This window comes from Rhinoraja longicauda, chromosome 16 (genome assembly GCF_053455715.1).
Source record: "Rhinoraja longicauda isolate Sanriku21f chromosome 16, sRhiLon1.1, whole genome shotgun sequence".
NCBI lineage: Eukaryota > Metazoa > Chordata > Chondrichthyes > Rajiformes > Arhynchobatidae > Rhinoraja > Rhinoraja longicauda.
This window is the reverse complement of record NC_135968.1, coordinates 45,865,326-45,888,108: the sequence shown is the minus strand read 5'-3', so window position 1 is coordinate 45,888,108 and position 22,783 is coordinate 45,865,326. Positions and strand designations below refer to the sequence as shown.

At 47.5% G+C, this 22,783-nt stretch overlaps 1 protein-coding gene across 3 annotated transcripts in view; it reads right to left on the bottom strand.

The window, feature by feature from the left end:
• Window positions 1–22,783, bottom strand: part of plce1 (phospholipase C, epsilon 1) — a 428,705-nt gene that overhangs the window by 140,743 nt on the left and 265,179 nt on the right. For all 3 annotated transcript variants that reach the window (XM_078413731.1, XM_078413732.1, XM_078413733.1), the window contains exon 4: window positions 4,237–4,553. In XM_078413731.1, coding sequence (XP_078269857.1) covers window positions 4,237–4,553 — 317 coding nt within the window. The remainder of the gene's footprint in view (window positions 1–4,236; window positions 4,554–22,783) is intronic.

The following is a 22,783-nucleotide window of genomic DNA, read 5'->3' as shown; positions in this document are numbered from 1 at the left end:
TATACTAGTCTGGGTCAGGATGTTGCAAATCTTTTCCTAAATGGCCCTAGTGAACAGTTCGGGTAAAATGGTTAAAATGAAAATCCAGAAGTTTACCAATATTAATGCAAGTTTTTTTTGTAACGTTCCATACTTTTATAGAACGAGTTGCCATGCTAGGATTCCAACTCATAATTCTGGAATGTAATTTCCAGTCTGCAGAAGGGTCTCGACCCGAAACGTCACCCATTCCTTCTCTCCAGGGATGCTGCCTGACCCGCTGAGTTACTTGTTTGTGTCTGTCTTTGGTTTAAACCAGCATCCGCTCGCTGTTCCTCCCTGCACACAAGTCTGGATTAATGGCTGAGAAACTGTGGCCATGAGCCCAGGAGCCCAACCAAAATGCTACTGTATTGTTAAAGTTCCACCAAGAGAACATCTTAGTGCCAGTAAGTGGAAGTAGTGCAAGTAACTATTGCAAAGCTGAAAATAACACAGCCAGGTATAATGAAAGCAGTTTTAATAAGTGCGTAAAGTTATCTAGAAAATGTGATTGAAATGAAAAGGCTTAAAAGTGAAAGTTCAAGAAATTAAAGGAAATATCTTGATCCTAAATGTTGCTTTTATCTTTGCACAACGTTCCTTATCATTAATAGACACACAATGCTGGAGTAACTCAGCGGGTCAGGCAGCATCTCGGGAGAGAAGGAATGGGTGACGTTTCGGGTCGAGACCCTTCTTCAGACTGGAGAGAAGAGAAGAACTTCTTCAAAGTTGACATACCTTGAGGTGAATTTGCAGTGGAGCGGCAAAATGTGCAGGAAGAAAACTGCAGATGCTGGTTAAAATCGAAGGTAAGGAAGAAAACCTCATCTGAAGAAAGGTCTCGACCCGAAACGTGAGTCTGAAGAAGGGTCTCGACACGAAACGTCACCCGTCCCTTCTCTCCAGTGATACTGCCTGACCCGCTGAGTTACTCCAGCATTTTGTGTCTTCATTTGATTTTAAGCAGCATCTGCAGTTTTCTTCCTACACATTCCTTATCTTTAAACTTTCCACCTCATTTTGTTATCCTCCATTTTTTCACTTACTTTAAAAACAGTCCCTCTTCTTTTTTTGTTTTGAATTCTTACTTGCAAAGCATTTGGACTTGGAGTGCACATGTACTATCATCTATTATTATTCATTTAAAATAGTTAGTAAAGGATTTATAATGGTTAGAAATTCATCTCCTTCATTATCACTGAATGTACTTTGTGTTAATGACTGTGTACTGCATTCTGCATTGTAAATTCTGTTTCAATAGACAATAGACATTAGGTGCAGGAGGAGGCCATTCGGCCCTTAACGCCAGCACCGCCATTCACTGAGATCATGGCTGATCATCCACAATCAGTACCCCGTTCCTGCCTTCTCCCCATATCCCTTGACTCCGCTATCTTTAAGAGCTCTATCTAGCTCTCTCTTGAAAGCATCCAGAGAATTGGCCTTCACTGCCTTCTGAGGCAGAGAATTCCTCAGATTCACAACTCTCTGGTGAAAAAGTTCTTCCTCATCTCCGTTCTAAATGGCCTACCCATTTACAAGCCCAGTCAAACCCTAACCCTAACCCATTCTTTCAACATATGACAGTCCCCCTATCCCGGGAATTAAACTCGTGAACCAACGCCGCACGCCCTCAATAGCAAGAATGTCCTTCCTCAAATTTGGAGACCAAAACTGCACACAGTACTCCAGGTGTGGTCTCACTAAGACCCTGTACAACTGCAGAAGGACCTCTTTGCTCCTACACTCAACTCCTCTTGTTATGAAGGCCAAAATGCCATTGGCTTTCTTCACTGCCTGCTGCACCTGCATGCTTGCTTTCAGTGACTGATGAACAAGGACACCCAGATCTCGTTGTACTTCCCCTTTTCCTAACTTGACAACATTCAGATGAACTGTAAAAACATTGTAGAAACAAGGAACTGCAGTCTGAAGAAGGGTCCCGACCTGAAAAGTCGCCTTTCTGTGTTCTCCAGAGATGTTGCCTGACCTGCTGAGTTACTCCAGTACTTTGTACTTTTTTTGCAAACACATTCTGATGTTCAAGACTCAGATGTGGCAAGTACCACAGACCAATACATGCAGTGCATTCAGAAAGTATTCAGACCCCTTCACTTTTTCCACATTTTGTTACATTACAGCCTTATTTTTAAATGGATTAAATTCATTTTTTTAAATCACCAATCTACACACAATACCCCATAATAAAAATACGAAAACAGGTGTTTAGAAATTTTGCAAAGTAATTAAAAAGAAATAACTGAAATATTACATTTACATAAGTATTCAGACCCTTTACTCAGTACTTTGTTGAGGCACCTTTGATAGCAATTACAGCCTCAAGTCTTCTTGGGTACGATGCTACAAGCTTGGCACACCTGTATTTGGGTAATTTCTCCCATTCTTCTGTGCAGATCCTCTCAAGCTCTGTCAGGTTGGATGGGGAGCATCGATGCACAGCTATTTTCAGGTCCCTCCAGAGATGTTCGATCGGGTTCAAGTCCGGGCTCTGGCTGGGCCACTCAAGGACATTCACAGACTTGTCACGAAGCCACTGCTGCGTTGTCTTGGCTGTGTGCTTAGGGTCGTTGTCCTGTTGGAAGGTGAACCTCCGTCCCAGTCTGAGGTCCAGAACGCTCTGGAGCAGGTTTTCATCAAGGATCTCTCTGTACTTTGCTCCATTCATCGTTCCCTCAATCCTGACTAGTCCCCCAGTTCCTGCAGCTGAAAAACATCCCCACAGCATGATGCTGCCACCACCATGCTTCACCATAGGTATGGTATTGGCCAGGTGATGAGCGGTGCCACTTGGCATTCAGGCCAGAGAGTTCAATCTTAGTTCCATCAGACCAGGGAATCTTGTTTCTCAGGGTCTGAGAGTCCTTTAGGTGCCTTTTGGCAAACTCCAAACGGGCTGTCACGTGCCTTTTGCTGAGGAGTGGCTTCCATCTGGCCACTCTACCATAAAGGCCTGATTGGTGGAGTGCTGCAGATATAGTTGTCCTTCTAGAAGGTTCTCCCATCTTCACATAGGAACTCTGGAGCTCTGTCCGAGTGACTATCGGGTTCTTGGTCACCTCACTGACCAAGGCCCTTCTCCCCCGATTGCTTAGTTTGGCCGGGCGGCCAGCTCTATGAAGAGTCCTGGTGGTTCCAAAGTTCTTCCATTTAAGAATGAAGGAGGCCACTGAGCTCTTCGGGACCTGCAATGCTGCAGAAATTGTTTTATATCCTTCCCCAGATCTGTGTCTCGACACAATCCTGTCTCGGAGGTCTACGGACAATTCCTTCGTCTTCATGGCTTGGTTTTTGCTGTGACATGCACTGCCAACTGTGGGATCTTATATAGACAGGTGTGTGCCTTTCCAAATCATGTCCAATCAATTTAATTTACCACTGGTGGACTCCAATCAAGTTGTGGAAACATCTCAAGGATAATCAATGGAAACAGGATGAACATAAGCTCAATTTTGCATGTCATAGCAAAGGGTCTGAATACTTATGTAAATGTGATATTTGAGTTATTTCCTTTTAATTACTTTGCAAACATTTCTAAACAACTGTTTCCGTTTTTTTATTATGGGGTATTGCGTGTAGATTGATGATAAAAAAAAAGAATTTAATCAATTTTAAAATGAGGCTGTAACGTAACAAAATGTGGAAAAGGCGAAGGGGTCTTAATACTTTCTGAATGCACTGTATAGAAAGGAACCAATACAGCTTAAATTTGAGGAAATTTGGAAGAGATGTGCATCATAAAGTTATTGACAGAAAGGCACAATAAAACACAGTCATCATTATGCTTTTTACAGTCTTACTCATTTTGTGCAATACTGATTTCATTACTTTAACCAGATTTAAAGGTTTTATTGAGATTAAATAATCACTACAAAGTGTGCCCAGATTTGGATTTTTGTTAGTAGTACTTCAACAACATCACCATAGGCATAGATAGACACAAAATGCTGGAGTAACTCAGCGGGACAGGCAGCATCTCTGGAGAGAAGGAATGGGTGACGTTTCGGGTCGAGACCCGTCTTCACACTCACCATAGGCTTGATGGAAGTGTGGTACAAATTCCTTATTCGCTGCATTCATGGCAAAGTTAGAGAAGTGGAGCCGAGGACAATCGGAGCCCTGTGACTTTAACATCGCGCCTATGAGCAACAGTGAAGGAAAACGCTGAGATCAGCCATGCCAGCTGAAGCTTACCTCATTAAACCGTGCCACCAGGTCTTCGATTGCATTGTGCTCCTTACTTTTGCCATCACGGGCTGGCGCCGAGGCGGTGGTCTTGAGGGGCGATGGTCGGCTGGGACAACTGGGATTGACCAGATCCCTGGTCAGTAGGCAGAGGTAGTCAAGTGGTAAGACCCTGCGATAGAGTTCCTGCTCCTGCTCGGTCACAATGCTGGCAATCTCTTCTGGGAACTGGATCAGGTGTCGAAGGTCTGCCAGCTCCTTGCTGATACCGGCCGCGTTAGATGGCAGAGTGCTTGAGCCAGCCATCGTGATGCACAGTTGCTGCTCTAGAAGATGAAAGGACATTTCCCAGTGAGTTGCACCAATTGGAAACAATCCACAGATTAAAGCAATTCTGAATGTTAGTTGGAAACCTTCGAGACTGTTTAAATACCCATAAGGTATTTATCCAAGATGCCGCCCGCACAGAAGGCCACAGGAGATCCTTCTTCCCTGTGGCTATCAAACTGTACAACCCCTCTCCCTTCTGTCATGGGGTAGACTGACTGACTCCCCCTTCCCCCCCCCACCCCTCAATCTTTGCACATCCCCCAAACCAACTTTCAAGAGAGAGTTACATTTAGCTCTTGGGGCTAAAGGAATCAAGGGATATGGGGAAAAAGCCGGAACGGGGTACTGATTTTGGATGATCAGCCGTGATCACATTGAATGGCGGTGCTGGCTCGATGGGCCTAGTGGCCTCCTCCTGCACCTTTTTTCTATGTTTCTATGTCTAAGCCTCTCCACTCGCCAGCTTTTTCCAGCTTCGTACCATAGCTAAAATCAAACCATTCCTCCAATTTGACGACATTGAAAAAATCATCCACGCATTCATTTCCTCCCGCCTAGACTACTGCAACTCCCTATACACTGGGATCAGCCAATCATCCATGTCCCGCCTGCAATTGGTCCAAAACGCTGCAGCGAGACTCCTGACGGGTACCCGTAAAAGGGACCACATCACCCCGATTCTGGCCTCTCTCCACTGGCTCCCAGTACGGTACAGAATCAACTTCAAGCTCCTCCTATTCACATACAAAACCCTAAACGGGCTTGTCCCCCCATATCAAAAATCTTCTAACCCACCACTCTATCTACAGGTCCCTCAGGTCGGCCGACTTGGGGCTACTGACTGTCCCGCGGTCTAGGCTTAAGCTCAGGGGTGACCGAGCTTTTGTGGTTGCAGCTCCTAGACTGTGGAACAGCATCCCTCTCCCCATCAGAACTGCCCCCTCCATCGACTCCTTTAAGTCCAGGTTCAAAACCTATTTCTACTCCCTCGCGTTTGAGGCCCTCTGAGGGGGCACTGTGAACTGTTTATGTATGTGCTGTTATGTTTGCGTGCCATTGTATGTTCGTTCTTAGTACCTGAACTGATGTACAGCACTTTGGTCAATGTGGGTTGTTTATAAATGTGCTATACAAATAAAATTGACTTGACTTGACTTTAATTTTGTGTTTCATGTATTTTGTTTTTTTTATGGCTGTTGGCAGATCAATTTCTGGGATAAATAAAGTTCTATCGTATCCTATCATATCGTATCGTAGGGAGTAACAGCTTCCAATATCTTGTGCCATTATATCTAAAAGCAGACTTGAGAGTGAAAACACAAATAAAAGGTAGACGTCATAACATTCAAATGAACACAGAAAAGGCTGGAAACACTCAGCAGCCTCTGCAAGACAGAAACACAAATAATGTTTCGGGTCGATGATCTTCCATCCGGATCTGTCAGATTATTAATCAAATATCAGCTGTCTCTGCCCTGTAAATGATCCCCAACCTCCTGAGTATTTCTTGCACATTCTGTTCTAATTTCATAATTTCGGCATCTACAGACCTTTGTTATTTACAGCAAAAAAAACCCCTGCAAATGCTGGTTTAAATCAAAGGTAGACACAAAATGCCGGAGTAAAGCCCCTGTTGCAATCGTTCACAACCATCTTCACTATCCGCAAAACCACTCACTTTTATATCATCAGCAAACTTGCTCATCTTGCCCTGTGTGTTCTCTTCCAAATCATTGATGTAGATGACAAACAGTAACAGGCCCAGCACCGAACCCTGAGGCACACCACTAGTCACAGGCCTCCAGTCCGAGAAGCAACCTTCCACCATCACCCTTTGCTTCCTTCCATGGAGCCAATTCTCTATCCAGTTGGCTATCTCTCCCTGGATCCCATGCGATTTAACCTTCCAGAGCAGCCTACCTTGTGGAACCTTGTCGAATGCTTTGCTGAGGTCCATATATACACCATCTACAGCTCTGCCCTCATCAACCTTTTTAAATACTTCAAACAACTCAATCAGATTCGTGGGACATGATCGCCCATGTATAAAACTGATTATCCTGAATCAGCCCCTGTCTATCCAACTGGTACATATATTTTATCCCTCAGAATATTCTCTAGTGACGTGCCGACCACAGATGCTAGGCTCACTGGCCTGTCATTCCCAGCTTTTCCTTGCAGCTCTTCTTGAATAGAGACACAACATTTGCCCCCCTCCAGTCTTCCGGCACCTCACCCGTATCTAAGGATGAGTCGTGTATCTCAGCCAGAGCACCAGCCAATTCTGCTCCAGCCTCCCACAGTGTCCTTCGATGAACTGCAATCTGTGGGATTCATTGCCACAGAAGGCTGTGGAGGTCAAGCCGATGGATATTTTTAAGGCAGAGGTAGATAGATTCTTGATTAGTACGGGAGTAGAGGGTTATGGGGAGAAGGCAGGAGAATGGGGTTAGGAGGGAGAGATAGGTCAGCCATGATTGAATGGCGGAGTAGACATGATGGGCCGAATGGCCTGATTCTGATCCTATCACTTATGACTTTATTATGTAGTTGGAACAAAGAACTGCAGATGATGATCAATACACAAAAGGACATGAAGTGCTGGAGTAACTCAGTGGGTCAGGCAGCATCTCTGGAGAACGTTGATAGACAACATTTCAGGACCCTTCCTCAGACTGATTCAGTCTGCCGAGTTACTCCAGCACTTTGTGCCGTTTCACATTAAAACTAGGCGTTGATGGCGCTGGTCGGCACCAGCGAGCCCGTCTTCACCGTCTTCACCGTTGTGGCCCCCAGGGGACACACTATCTTCAGGCCGTTACCAATGAGAAGACGTGCTGTGTCTCCAGGGGGCTCGCTCCCCTCTCACCTGCTGCCGCTTCCAAGGCAGTAACTCTGGGGTAGGAGGAGGAGGAGGAGGAGGAGGAGGAGGAGGAGGAGGAGGAGGAGGGGGGTGGTTGGGGGAAGAGGCCGAGTGGACAGAGCGATGGGGCGAGGAGGCAGTGGCGGTTAAGTGGGTCGCGGACAAAGCCTACACTGACAATAAGAGCAGGCAAAATAATGAAAGATCCATCCCACCCCGGCCACCGTCTGTTTGTTCATCTGCCCTCTGGTCGATGTTTCAGGTCGATCAAATCCCGAACAAACAGACTTAAGAACAGTTTTTACCCCAGGGCCATACGAGAACTGAACACTACCTTCTGCACTAGGCAACACTGTTAAAACTTTTGTACTTAATATAATTGTATTTATTTGTTTTTGCATTTATTGCATATATGTTTTTACGCACCGTCAGGATTGGCTATTTTTTAATTTCGTTGTACTCGTTGCAATGACAATAAATGAATATTATTATTATTATTATTATTAAGAGGCAGCAGCAGGTGAGAGGTGAGAGAGCCCCACGGTGACTGACCAATGTTTGGGGAGTCCAGAACCAGGGGCCACAAAGTCTAAGAATAAAGGGGAGGCCATTTAAAACTGAGGTGAGAAGAAACTTTTTCACCCAGAGATTTGTGAATTTGTGGAATTCTCTGCCACAGAAGGCAGTGGAGGCCAATTCACTGGATGAATTAAAAAAAGAGTTAGATAGAGCTCTAGGGGCCAGTGGAATCAAGGGATATGGGGAGAAGGCAGGCACGGGTTACTGATTGTGGATGATCAGCCATGATCACAATGAATGGCGGTGCTGGCTCGAAGGGCCGAATGGCCTCCTCCTGCACCTATTGTCTATGCTTTCTATGTTTCTATGCCCTGTTGGTGGCAGCGACCTGAGGAAGTGCTGTCCCCAGGGGCTACAAGGTGAGCCAATGGAGGGCTTGCTGGTGCACCTTGTGGGTTGGGAGTGGGGGCAGAAACGAGGGCCATAAATGGTCAGGGAGACGGTGGGAGCCGGGGATGGGTCGGCAGATCCGTCTGTTATATCCAACATCCATTATACAGTGGACCGATAAAATGGGAGTTTACAGAACACTGCAGCGCTCCCAAATTATATTACAAAAAGAACATCTATTCTAACAACTGATGAACATACTTATGCTGACGTGCTTTGAATTAGGTTTGTGTTACTGCCTTAAAATTCATGACTGGTTGGTCACACAAGATGCTTAATCACTCGAACCGGCCTTTGGAGGTAGAACACGGAGGTGGCGCAGCGGTAGAGTTGCTGCCTTACACCGAATGCAGCGCCGGAGACCCGGGTTCCATCCCGACTACAGGCGCCATCTGTACGGAGTTTGTACGTTCTCCCCGTGACCTGCGTGGGTTTTCTCCGAGATCTTCGGTTTCCTCCCACACTCCAAAGACAGATGTAGGTATGTAGGTTAATTGGCTTGGTAAATGTAAAAAAATTGTCCCTAGTGTTTGTAGATTAGTGGTAATGTGCGGGGATCACTGGTCGGCGCGGACCCGGTGTGCTGAAAGGGCCTGTTTCCGCGTTGTATCTCTAAACTAAATTAAACACAATTTAATGTCAGTCCGATAAATTAATCCTGGCATGGGCATGGATTTCTAGACCGACCAGCTTCTTATTCCAGATATATGAAACAAAGATCCAGCATAATTTGCAATATTACATTTTGCCACTGAGATTTAATCATCATTTTCATGTGCAGGGCTACTTTCCATAATCTTGGAAAAATTATAAAAAGATCATGTTTCACCAGCACTGTTTTGAACATCATTATTTAATTCCTCAAATCGAAACATGAAGATGGGTGAGATTGTTGAAATGTTTACTTTTGTTCTCGTGTCACTTTGACAAATGTCCTAACATTCTGTAAATGCAAGAAAAGTAGCTTGCTTTTGTTAGAGTGGAGTGCACACATTGTGTTTACTGGGGATTGAAAGCGTTACTGAGTGCAGTGTTCGTATTTCTACGCTGTTAATCGCTGTTCGGCAGCAGTGTGGTTACAGCTCTTCCATTACTTGACCTGCCATGCATGATAGAACGGTCAGTTTAATTCCGTTGTTGTTTGTGACAACGCTCAGAGTGTCTGCCGAGTTACATGGCAGACCTGTGAGCTAGTGTGCAATGTGCACTGTGGCTTGGACACTGAAATGCAAAGCCACGAACGGGGGGAAGCACCAAGATAGATTAGTTTAGTTTCATTTAGAGATACAGCACGGAAACAGGCCCTTTTGGCCCACCGGGTCCGCGCCGCCCAGCGATCCCTGCACATTAACACTATCCCACACCCACTAGGGACAATTTTTACATTTACCAAGCCTATTAACCTATAGACCTGTACGTCTTTGGAGTGTGGGAGGAAACCGAAGATCTCGGAGAAAACCCACGCAGGTCACGGGGAGAACGTACAAACTCCGTACAGACAGCACCCGTAGTCGGGATGGAACCCGGGTCTCCGGCGCTGAAAGGCGGCACCTCTACCGCTGCGCCACCGTGACCGCCCAAGAACGTGTCTGCATTCACCTCCATGGATGTGGAGGAGCCATCTCATTGGTTCTCCACACCCTTAGTGCTGACACCGCCTCAAGATGTGGTGCAGAGAGACAACTCCTGGAATACCCTAGACAGACTTCAATAGACGCTGGGAGTGCAGTTCTAATTGCAGCCAAAGCATTCAAAACTTCTACAAAATCAGAAACACGTTCAATATTACAATTGAAGTAAAGATTAAAGATTAAAATACGGAGACAATGAGCTGGGAAGGATTTGAGCAGCAACTCTGCAGTGCAAATCGAAGGTATCTCAAAATGCTGGAGTAACTCAGCGGGTCAGGCAGCATCTCAGGAGAGAAGGAATGGGTGACGTTTCGGGTCGAGACCCTTCTTCATACTGATGTCAGGGGGAACCTCTGTCTCACCTGAAAAGACTGTTTGGGTCCTTGGATGGAGTTGAGGGGGGAGGTAAAGGGACAGGTGTTGCATCTCCTGCGGTTGTAGGGGAAAGTGCCCGGGGTTGGGGTGGTTTGGCACCAGGGCTGGGTTCAGCCGCTTGACTCTGTGTCGAGTGTGTAATATGGACCTGCTCCATCAGCCATTCAGTAAGTTTCAGATTTTCACGTTCAACGGCATCGGCGCACATGTCTACTGAGGCAGTGCAGCGTAGGTTCACGAGGTCAATCCCCGGGATGGCGCGACTGTCAAATGAGGAAAGATTGATTGGCAAGACTGGGCTTGTATTCACTGGAGTTTAGAAGGATTAGAGGGGATCTTATAGAGACGTATAAAATTATAAAAGGACTGGACAAGCTCGATGCAGGAAAAATGTTCCCAATGTTGGGGGAGTCCAGAGCCAGGGGCCACAGTCTAAGAATAAAGGGGAGGCCATTTAAAACTGAGGTGAGAAAATACTTTTTCACCCAGAGAGTTGTGAACTTGTGGAATTCTTTGCCACAGAAGGCAGTGGAGGCCAATTCACTGGATGAATTTAAAAGAGAGTTAGATAGAGTTCTGGGGGCTAGTGGAATCAAAGGATATGGGGAGAAGGCAGGCACGGGTTACTGATTGTGGATGATCTGCCATGATCACAATGAATGGCGGTGCTGGCTCGAAGGGCCAAATGGGCTCCTCCTGCACCTATTTTCCTTGTTTCTATGAAGTGAAATAATTATTTTCCATCAGTTTGATCTAATTACAAAGCGTCAATGAAGAAAACAATGACTAAAAACTATTATGGTGTTCTACATTATAACAGTTGCCTACTTATTCAATTTATATAGGCTGTGACAGAATGACAGCTCGAATGCACTAAGGAAAAAGATTAACAAATGTAATAAAGGGTAATAAAATATGCTGCAGAAAACTGCATTGTGGATATGAAGAAACAACTTTGTTCATACAAAGGCAAAATGAGATTGAAAATATTCTCGTGGTATAACATGAAGATCAAATAGTTTTCAAATAACACGATGCCTACAGTTGAACAATGTACAAAAATGGCTTTCGTTAAAAGGGAAAAATGGAAACCCACCTTCACCAGAGCTGAAATGATTAGCTCCATTTTAGAGAGAACTAGACGGGCGTGGACACGTTGGGTCCAAACCTCCCCTGCGGGCCCGGCAACCCCCGTGGGTCCAAACCTCTGTGGGCCCGGCAACCCCCGTGGGTCCAAGCCTCCCCTGTGGGCCCGGCAACCCCCGTGGGTCCAAGCCTCTGTGGGCCCGGCAACCCCCTTGGGTCCAAGCCTCCCCTGTGGGCCCGGCATCCCCCGTGGGTCCAAGCCTGTCCTGTGGGCCTGGCAACCCCCGTGGGTCCAAGCCTCCCCTGTGGGCCCGGCAACCCCCGTGGGTCCAAGCCTGTCCAGTGGGCCCGGCAACCCCCGTGGGTCCAAGCCTCTCCTGTGGGCCCGGCAACCCCTGTGGGTCCATGCCTGTCCTGTGGGCCCGGCAACCCCCATGGGTCCAAGCCTGTCCTGTGGGCCCGGCAACCCCTGTGGGTCCAAGCCTCTCCAGTGGTCCTGGCACCCCTCGTGGGTCCAAACCTCCTCTGTGGGCCCGGCAACCCCTGTGGGTCCAAGCCTCCCCTGTGGGCCCGGCAACCCTCCCCTAACTGATGACCCATGGACCCGTTGCCAGCCGGGGAGTTTCCCCCGGGGCCGTGGGCGGGCGAGGGGGGAGAGGAAAGGGGAGAGGGGACCACTCACCCCGGCCCCGGGCGGCCATCGCTGTGGCCATCGCGAGCCATGGACCCTCTTTTTTTACCCTCTGCCGCCGCGCTGCACCACGGGAGGAAGGTCAGGCACGGGACACGCCGGGATGGGCGCCGGTCCTCCCAGCGGGGGGGAGCGCATTTATTAAAGTTTGTCAAGTTAATTGCTGTTTAAAATGTAACAAAACTTGATCAATCGAGACCTCAGGCGAATAGTGAGTAGAATCTCCAAAGACGTACAGGTATGTAGGTTAATTGGCTGGGTAAAATGATCGCTGGGCGGCACGGACTTGGAGGGCCTAAAAGGCCTGTTTCCGGCTGTATATATATGATATGATATGATAATGGGCCTAAAATTGTTGCGCTATCGGGTACTGTTTTGGCTGTATTTTGGGTAAGTTCAATCAAACAATCAAACAAACAAACAGACAAGATGCGAGTTTTAGTAATATACTAGACCAAGTGGACCCGTTGGGCCCAAACCTCTCCTGCATTCGTGCAGCACCCTCTCCACCCCCACGCACCCTCCCCTCCCCTCTCTCTTCCCTCCCCCCCAACCCCCCTCCCCCCACCCCCCTCCCCTCCCCCTCCCTCGCCCCCTCCTCCCCCCCTCCCTCCCCCTCCCTCCGCCCCCCCTCCTCCCCTCTCCCTCCTCCCCTCTCCCTCCTCCGTCCTCCCCCTCCCTCTCCCCTCCCCCCCTCCCTCCCGAGGAGATAGATTTAAACTTAAATATATAACACTGATTTCAATGAAACTTCTTCCATTCGCACCAATGGTGAGTAAGGTGGGCCGAAAATTGTTGTGCTATCGTGTACCGTATTGGCTGTAGTTCAGGAACAAACGAACAAACAAACGAGAGTTTTAGTATATAGATAGACAGATTGTCAAAATAAGCAGCAGCCTTTGTTTGGCTGAAATGGTGACTGGCGTTTGAAGTACAAAACAAATGACACACCAGACTTATACAGTATATTGCTACTAAAACAGAGATACTCAACAGAGATATTCAACATAATGAATGTTGTTTCTGGAGTTATTGATATCTAGATACAATTACCTTGCACGCATGTCAAACTCAATCTCTTTGACAGGGGGATAAACATTGCATTTGTAACTTAATTGGGCACTTAATATGCCTCGTCAACCTAGTTTTAACCCCGAGAGATATCTGAGACTTTAATCAACCACACAAGCCCAGACTATATTGATAGGTTGTACACTATGTCCTTTTCAATTTTGTCTAGTAATGCTTATATCCATATCTGTAGCCGGGAGTGCCCGAGCAAACCTGTGCATGCACACGATGTTGCTTGGAAATTACGCAGCGTGGATTGATTTATGTTGCAGAACGATTCAACTCCATGAAAGCTAAATTGTGTGTGTGTGCCTGTGTGTGCGCTTGCATGCCTGTGTGCGTGTGTGTGTGCATGTGCGTGTGGGTGTGTGTGCATGTTGGTCTCTGCCTGTGTGTGCGTGTATGCGCGCGTGTGTGCCTGTGTGCATGCTTGTCGTGTGTGTGTGTGTGTGTGTGTGCATGTGGTTGTGGGTGTGTGTGTGTATCTGTCTCTGCCTGTGTGTGCGTGTATGCATGCGTGTGTGCCTGTGCGCGTGTGTGCCTGTGCGCGTGTGTGCCTGTGTGCGTGCTTGTCTTTGTGTGTGTGTGTGTGTGTGTGTGTGTGTGTGTGTGTGTGTGTGTGTGTGTGTGTGTGTGTGTGTGTGTATGTGTGTGTGTGTGTGCGTGTGTGTGTGTGTGTGTGTGTGTGTGTGTGTGTGTGCGTGTGGTTGTGGGTGTGTGTGCGTGTCTGTCTCTGCATGTATGCATGCGTGTGGTTGTGCGCGTGTGTGCCTGTGTGCGTGCTTGTGCCGGTGTGTGTATGCACGCGCGCGTGTGTGTGTGTGCGCACGCGTATATGTGTTTGTGTGTGTGCGTGTGCGCGTGCATGTAAAGGTGTGTTGAGATTTGCATTATGATAAAGGACATTAAAACATCAGGGATTTTCCTTTGAGTTGGAATGGCTGTTTCACTGTCCCTGTGAGACTTCCTTCCCTGTGATTTAAACTCCTACATGATCTGGCCCCAGACTTGCCTGCCTTAAGAATCTAACCCAGAGAATCCTCCAAGTTATTTACTTGTGAGGTGAAATTTTGGCTTTTGCCAAATGGATACTGTGCTGGTCAGCAACAAGATGCTGTGGTGAGGGACTATTGATGTTGTGATTATTGGTGGTGCAATGACATACAATAAATACTTAGACCACCCAGCAATAGAGTGCTAATCTTATTTTGTCCTTCATTCACTGCCATGCCTTCTCCCATGCAGCTGTTGGCAGGAACAACTTTGCGCTGCATACCTAGGGTTGCCAACTGTCCCGTATTAGCCGGGACATCCTGTATTTTGCGATAAATTGGTTTGTCCCATGCGCCCTTCTCCAATATTAGGCCCGGGAGGCACTGTAGGCCTGGACGCTGTAGACCCGGACGCTGTAGGCCCCAACACTGTAGGCCCGGGAGCCACAGTAGGCCTGGACACTGTAGGCCGCAACACTGTAGGCCTGGATACTGTAGGCCCGGGAGCCGCTGTAGGCCCAGACAATGTAGGCCCGGGAGCCGCTGTAGCCAGGACACTTTAGGCTAATGGAGTGTGTTCGGGGAGCGGGGCCGAGTGCGTTCGCTTAACGGAGGTTGCGTAGCAACCCGCCTTCCGGCCTGGGCGGCCGCCATTGGTGGAGCGGGAGCACGTGGCTGCTGGCTGGGTGAGGTCACGTGGGGCACAGGGCTTGGGGTGACATCACCTTTTGTCCCTTATTTTGGAGTGAGGAAGTTGGCAACCCTTTGCATACCTCAGGTCACCAGGAACCATGAAATCTTTTCTATCAGATATTTCTAGAACTCCAAGCTTGTAGTATTGATGTTTTAGCACGGAAATCAAAGAACAATAGATCAGCTGACATGTGATTCAGAGGATGATGGGTTAGTTCCACTAATGGTAGAGCAGGGGCAAGAGGCCTGAATGGCCTTTTCTACTTTTATTTCTTATGTATATTCCAAATAGGTTCCCTGCTACGATTCATGCACCATGTCGCTTCATCATGATCTAGTGGACACGGGTTGTACACAGGAGTCAAGGGTCATGTTTAGTTTAGTTTAGTTTAGTGTAGTTTAGAGATACAGCACAGAAACAGGCCCTTTCGGCCCACCGGGTCCGCGCCGACCAGCGATCCCCGCACATTAACACTATCCTATACCCACTAGGGACAATTTTTACATTTACCAAGCCAATTAACCTACAAACCTGTGCATCTTTGGAGTGTGGGAGGAAACCGAAGATCTTGGAGAAAACCCACGCAGGTCACGGGAAGAACGTACAAACTCCGTACAGACAGCACCCGTAGTCGGGATGGAACCCGGGTCTCCGGCGCTGCATTCGCTGTGAGGCAGCAACTCTACCGCCGCGCCCTATTCCCTTGTTTTCAGCAGGCAGCCTGTGTTGCCCAGTAGCTATCCATGGTTTGCAAGAGTGACTCAATGGAGGCGCACAACATTACAGTAGAATGAAGGTGTCAGGACTGGTGCCAGGGTAACGGACACTGACTTGCATGATTGGATTTCCTCATAATCACGATCGTTAAACATAATCTGTACACGTGGAACACATCCTGAGATCAGATACTGGGGCCGGCACGGCTGCCAGAGTCATTCCTCGTGGCTGCAAAAATCCCAAAGCAGACAGGCAGCACTGACAAGGTTAAGCTCAAGGTTAGCGGCACCTGACACAATGAACAGGTCTACAATCCACACAAAGCACTTGCTCCCACTCCACACGCCAGTCTCTGGCAACGGAGAATGATTAGCGCTCGGCCTATTTGCAACTTGCTGACCTCTCTCTATGCAAACGCTAGGATGTTACAGATACTTCTGATTCTGCCCTGCACAGAAGCAAAGTGGAGTGTAGTTCACGACCACAGTGACCTTGACAACCCACCATTGGGAAAGCTTAGTCCTCACCCAGGGAGTGTGGCTGGTCCATTTGGAATACCACTCTGAATCGAAATCTCAAGCATTACTTTTACTGAAGCCATGAAGAAAATTAGACATAGACATAGAAAATAGGTGCAAGAGGAGGCCATTTGACCCTTCGAGCCAGCACCACCATTCATTATGTCTATAGTGTGGCCCCTGGTTCTGGACTCCCCCAACATTGGGAACATTTTTCCTGCATCTAGCAAGTGTTAGCTACCCTGGGTTAGTTTTTCCATGAACTGGTCCACTGGAACTCTATGCCTAGGAGATAGTATTTTTGTCCCTGAAGCTGAAGTTCTACATTTGAAGCCTTGCTCTCAGGACACGAGTGCATTAAATCTCAGCTAACACTTTGAAGTACGTCTGAAAGAGGAGGTGCTAAACCCAAGCCTTTGTGGGTCTCCCCAGAGGTCACTATAATAATATACTGAAGGAAATAGAACATAGACCATAGAACATAGAAAATAGGTGCAGGAGGAGGCCATTTGGCCCGTCGAGCCAGCACCGCCATTCATTATGATCATGGCTGATCATCCACAATCAGTGACCCGTGCCTGCCTTCTCCCCATATCCCTTGATTCCACTAGCTCCTAGAGCTCTATCTAACTTTCTTTTAAATCCATCCAGTGAATTGGCCTCCACTGCCTTCTGTGGCAGAGAATTCCACAAATTCACAACTCTGGGTGAAAAAGTTTTTTCTCATCTCAGTTTTAAATGGCCTCCCCTTTATTCTTAGACTGTGGCCCCTGGTTCTGGACTCCCCCAACATTGGGAACATTTTTCCTGCATCTAGCTTGTCCAGTCCTTTTATAATTTTATACGTCTCTATAAGATCCCCTCTCATCCTTCTAAACTCCAGTGAATACAAGCCCAGTCTTTCCAATCTTTCCTCATACGACAGTCCCGCCATCCCGGGGATTAACCTGGTGAACCTACGCCGCACTGCCTCAGTAGCGCGGAACAATACAAATAGTTCCATGTATGCTCGGTGGATATGGACTGCCACTGAGTCGCCACCACCTTTCACAGCCCACCACCGGACCGATTTTTCTCACCCTCCCTCATTTTCCTTGTCAATTCCCACTCTAAATGTGTGCTGGCCCATGGCAGACCATAACAGCACAGTTGTGCCCACCTGCTTCAGCAAGCTGTGCGTGGGGGAGATGGCAGTGGGGAGAGGCTGTTGCACATGGGAAACCCCAGGCTCTCTAGGATTACAGTGGCACGTTAGACATGACGGCTGGAAGCTCCGTTGGCTGCACTGGTTGGCCATGTCTTCCTTTGTGCTTTGACAGGCCCTCTGCACTCCACAATGCGTTTCTCAGCCGCCTTCTTGGCCGCCGAACCCTCTGGTGGATTTCCTCCACCTAATCGGCGGCACGGTGGCGCAGCGGTAGAGTTGCCGTCTTACTGCGAATGCAGCGCCGGAGACCCGGGTTCCATCCCGACTACGGGTGCTGTCTGTACGGAGTTTGTACGTTCTCCCCGTGACCTGCTTGGGTTTTCTCTTAGATCTTCGGTTTCCTCCCACACTCCAAAGACGTACAGGTTTGCGAGTTAATTGGCTTGGTAAATGTAAAAATTGTCCCTAGTGGGTGTGGATAGTATCAGTGTGCGGGGATCGCTGGTCGGAGCGGACCCCGTTTCCGTGCTGTATCTCTAAACTAAACTAAACTAAACTAAATTTCTGCATTTGAAGCAAATGGGTAACTCAAATTAAGTCTATCTTTTCGTCTTACTGTGGTTTTTATCTAAAATGTAGAACTTTTGTATTTATAATTCTGACAGGAATTTTTTTCTGATCAACGAAATTCTCCTGCATGCTTTGATCTGCTCAAACACTCCACTGCCTAGATCTTTTATTTTAGAGATACAGCATTGGGTCCAAACCCGACTACGGGTGCTGTCTGTACGGAGTTTGTACGTTCTCCCCGTGACCTGCGTGGGTTTTCTCCGAGATCTTCGGTTTCCTCCCACACTCCAAAGACGTACAGGTTTGCGGGTTAATTGGCTTGGTAAATGTAAACATTGTGAAAGGGCCTGTTTCCGCGCTGTATCTCTAAAATAAACTAAACTAAGCAATCCACCAGGGACAGACTCCGCAGGCCGGGCTGAGCAAGTCCCGAAACTCACTGAGGGTCTGAGACCCGTCTGCTACCCACGCCTGGATCAGCCCGCTGGCCAAAGCAGTTTCCAGGTGTAGCCGCTGTCACATGCTGACAGCTTCTTGCAGATACAGGTGAGGGCTGGGGGACAGGTGGGGTCCACAGGTGGACAAACCACCCTCACATGTCCCCCTCCACAAGTTCCTCCCCTCCCTCACACCCTTCTCTGGATTCAAGATTCAAGATTCAGTTTAATTGTCACATGTACCAATTAAGGCACAGGTGTTCCTCAGCTTACGATGGGGTTCCGTTCCGAGAAACCCATTGCAACCGAAAATATCGTAAGTCGAAATGCATCGTAATACGCGCGATCACGTGGTCGGAAGTGAGCGGTGTCTCGCTACGTCTCACTACGGCTCGCTGCCATTTGCACCATCGCAAAGTTGAACCATCGTAAGCCGGGGCGCACCTGAGCAGCGAAATTTGAGTTACCATAAATGAAACGTTAACTAAATCTAAATGTAAATGTTCACTAAATCTAAATGAAATGTTAACTAAATCTAAATGTAATGTTAACTAAATCTAAATGTAATGTTAACTAAATCTAAATGTAAATGTTCACTAAATCTAAATGAAATGTTAACTAAAGCCCCCAAGTCTGGGAATAATTGCTCATTGTGGATGTTAAAAAAAACTCCACGTTCCGGAAAACTATAATAAGATATCTCCCTCTACCAATGCCACCTGACATCCTAAATGTTTGCAGAATAATCTGGTTTTGTTTTGCTTGTTGTGGCAGCCGTCAAATCAAGACGGCGTTTTAGTCATCGCCTGACATACTGTGACGTTTAGCAATATCAAAGACGTACAGGTTTGTAGGTTGATTGGCTTGGTAAATGTAAAAATTGGCCCTAGTGGTGTTCGCTGGTCGGTGCGGACCCAGAATGTATCTCTAAACTAAACTAATCAAAGAAATCCACAAAGCATCAAACCATCACTCAAATGAAGGCGCAGTAGGTAGAAAACAGACTCATCTCAAATGTGTCTAGCCATTGATCGATTTAAATAGCTGATGTTAGTAAACAATTGATCCCCCATTTAAGTTTACCTCAAATGTGCAGCTCGGACATTTTCTTTTCATCTGTTTACAGGATGTGGATGTTTTTGCTGTTTACTGCCCTGTTCTAATTACCTCTTTAATTGAGTTTACTCTGTAATGTCTTGCTAAGTAATTACAGAGGCCTTGTTTGGGGTCTGGAGCTACACAGCAAGTTGGAGAAGGACTGGAGACTGGGAGTTACCCTGCAGGTTGACTGCTACATACTGCAAACACCACATCCTTAAAGGGCAAGACACACTTCATAGAAACATCGAACATAGAAACATAGAAAATAGGTGCAGGAAGAGGCTATTTGGCCCTTCGAGCCAGCACCTTCGAGCCAGCACCGCCATTCATTGTGATCATGGCAGATCATCCACAATCAGTACCCCGTGCCTGCCTTCTCCCCATATCCCTTGATTCCACTAGCCCCTGGAGCTCTATCTAACTCTCTTTTAAATTCATCCAGTGAATTGGCCTCCACTGCCCTCTGTGGCAGAGAATTCTACAAATTCACAACTCTGGGTGAATTTTTTTTTCTCACCTTAGTTTGAAATGGCTTCCCCTTTATTCTTAGACTGTGACCCCTGGTTCTGGACTCCCCCAACATTGGGAACATTTTTCCTGCATTTAGCTTGTCCAGTCCTTTTATAATTTTATAGTGTTGGATTGTGGACACTTGTATTCTTGCAGGTAGCCTTTCCAGAGTGTGCAGGAAGAAACTGCAGGTGCTGGTTTACACCGAAGATGGACACAAAGTGCTGGAGTAACTCAGCAGTTCAGGCAGCATCTCTGGAGAGAAGGAATGGGTGGCGAAGAAGGGTCTCGACCCGAAACGTCACCCATTCCTTCTCTCCAGAGATGCTGCCTGTCCCGCTGAGTTACTCCAGCATTTTGTGTCTATCTTAGCCTCACTAGAGTACTGTGCAAGGTTTTATTTGAGAAAGGACACAGTGGCTTGGGGGCAGTCATAAAGGGATGGGTCAGGCTAATTCCAGAGACGAGAGATTATCCTGTCGCACATATTTAACAAAATTGGATCGACTTTCTTTGAAGTTGAGAAGAATAAAGGGTGATCTTGTTGAAACGCAGGAGCAAAGTGTTTTTTTTGATGTTTCAACCAGTGGGAGAATCTCGACTGAGGGGATATAGATACAAGGAAATGGTCATTTAAAACCAAAGTGTATCGGACATTCTCACTGAAGCTGGTGAAGCTCTGGAATCTCTCTGGCCCTGAGATTGGTGAAGGCAATATCACCGGGATAATAAAGTATTTAGTTTAGTTTAGTTTAGTTTAGAGATACAGCGCGGAAACAGGCCCTTCGGCCCACTGAGTACGCACCGACCCTCGATCCCCGCACACTAACACTATCCTACACACACTAGGGACAATTTTTACATTTTCCAAGCCAATTAACCTACATACCTGTACGTCTTTGGAGTGTGGGAGGAAACCGAAGATCTCGGAGGTCACGGAGAGAACGTACAAACTCCGTACAGACAGCACCCGTAGTCGGGATGGAACCCGGGTCTCCGGCGCTGCATTCGCTGTAATGCAGCAACTCTACTGCTGCGCCACCGTGCAGCACAATTTGTCAATGTGCTGCACTGGATGTTAAGTAAGTGGGGGCATGGACATCCCATGCATTTATCAATGATATTTCATTGAAGCATCATCATCTGTAATATTTAGAGTTAGCTCGTCCCTTCAGGTACAGGTTTCTATTGAAGTCAGATTTTTCAGTCAACAAATCGGCATGGCAACAATGTGGCGCAGTGGAGGAGTTGGTGCCTTGCAGCGCCGGAGACCCGGGTTCCATCCCGACTACGGGTGCTGTCTGTACGGAGTTTGTATGTTCTGTTCTCCCCGTGACCTGCGTGGGTTTTATCCTAGAACTTCAGTTTCCTCCCACACTCCAAAGACATTCCGGCAAGTGGCGCAGCGGTAGAGTTGCTGCCTTACAGCGCCAGAGACCTGGGATCCATCTTGACAACGGGTGCTGTCTGTACGGAGTTTGTACGTTCTCCCCATGACCTGCGTGGGTTTTCTCCGGGTGCTCCGGTTTCCTCCCACACTCCAAAGACGTGCAGGTTTGTAGGTTAAATGGCTTTGTTAAAAATGGAGTCACTCCAACATTTTGTTTCTATCTTCGATTTAAACCACATGTACAACAATGAAACAGCTGGAAGGATCTGCAAATGTATGGTGCATAGTTAAGTTAATTTGCAGTATTAACATTTGGCTTGTATTAGATTTGTACACTGCCGTCTCTGAGTTGTTCCAAACGTACATCACCCTGCCTCTTGCAGACCTAGCTCCCCAGCCTACTATCAGTTCTTATTTAGATGCATGAAGCAATGAGCACAGAACATGGACACGGCTTTCAAAGTCAACAATGGTGAAAGAAGCTGCTGTGGCCTTCTGCATTTTCCTTTTCAGTAAAACGAATGCAAGAATTTGTCACTTAAGATGCAGTGCTTTCCCGTATGTCAATGAAACTATGGACGCAAAGGCAATGAAAGCAAAAAGATTGGATCATTTGGTTGCCGCTCAAAGGTGGCTGTGAAGAATTAGGATCATTAATCTCTTTGACAACCAGGTGGCATGCACCGTATTGCCCGAAAGAAGTCTAAGTTAATGCGCTGAGCTTTTATTGATTGTATTTATTGACTTTTATCTCCACAGGCTTTTTAAAATTCTTGCAAAGGAATAAGCACAATGTTTATAAGCTGAAGTAAAGCGAAAACAAATGGTAGATCCCCCTGATGGAGTCTGTCCTATCTATGAGATGCCGTTTGTGAAGATTGACACAAATCACATTGTCACTTCAAGAAGCATCTATATACTAAAACTCTTGTTTGTTTGTTCCTGAACTACAGCCAAAACGGTACACAACAGCATGACAATTCTAGGCCCACCTTACTCACCGTCGTCCCTTTGGTGCTAATGGAAGAGGTTTCATTGGAATTGGTGTTATGTTTTTTAAGTTATTCACATTTTAAAGTTTAAATCTATCTCCGAGGGAGGGAGGGGGGGAGGGAGGGAGGGGGTGGAGGGAGGGGGTGGAGGGAGGGGGTGGAGGGAGGGAGGGAGGGGGTGGAGGGAGGGGGTGGAGGGAGGATAAGGGGGATTGAGGGGGGTGGAGTGGGGGGGAGGGGAAGGGGGAGGGGGAGGAGAAGTGGGGGTGGGGAGGTGAGGGGGAGGGGAGGGGAGGTGGGGGGAGGAGGGAGGGGAGGGGGGAGGGGGGGAGGGGAGGGGGAAGGGGGGAGAGGGGAGGAGAAGTGGGGGTGGGGAGGTGAGAGGGAGGGGAGGGGAGGTGGGGGGAGGAGGGAGGGGAGGGGGGGAGGGGAGGGGGAGGGGGGAGAGGGGAGGGGGTTAGAGGGGAAGGGA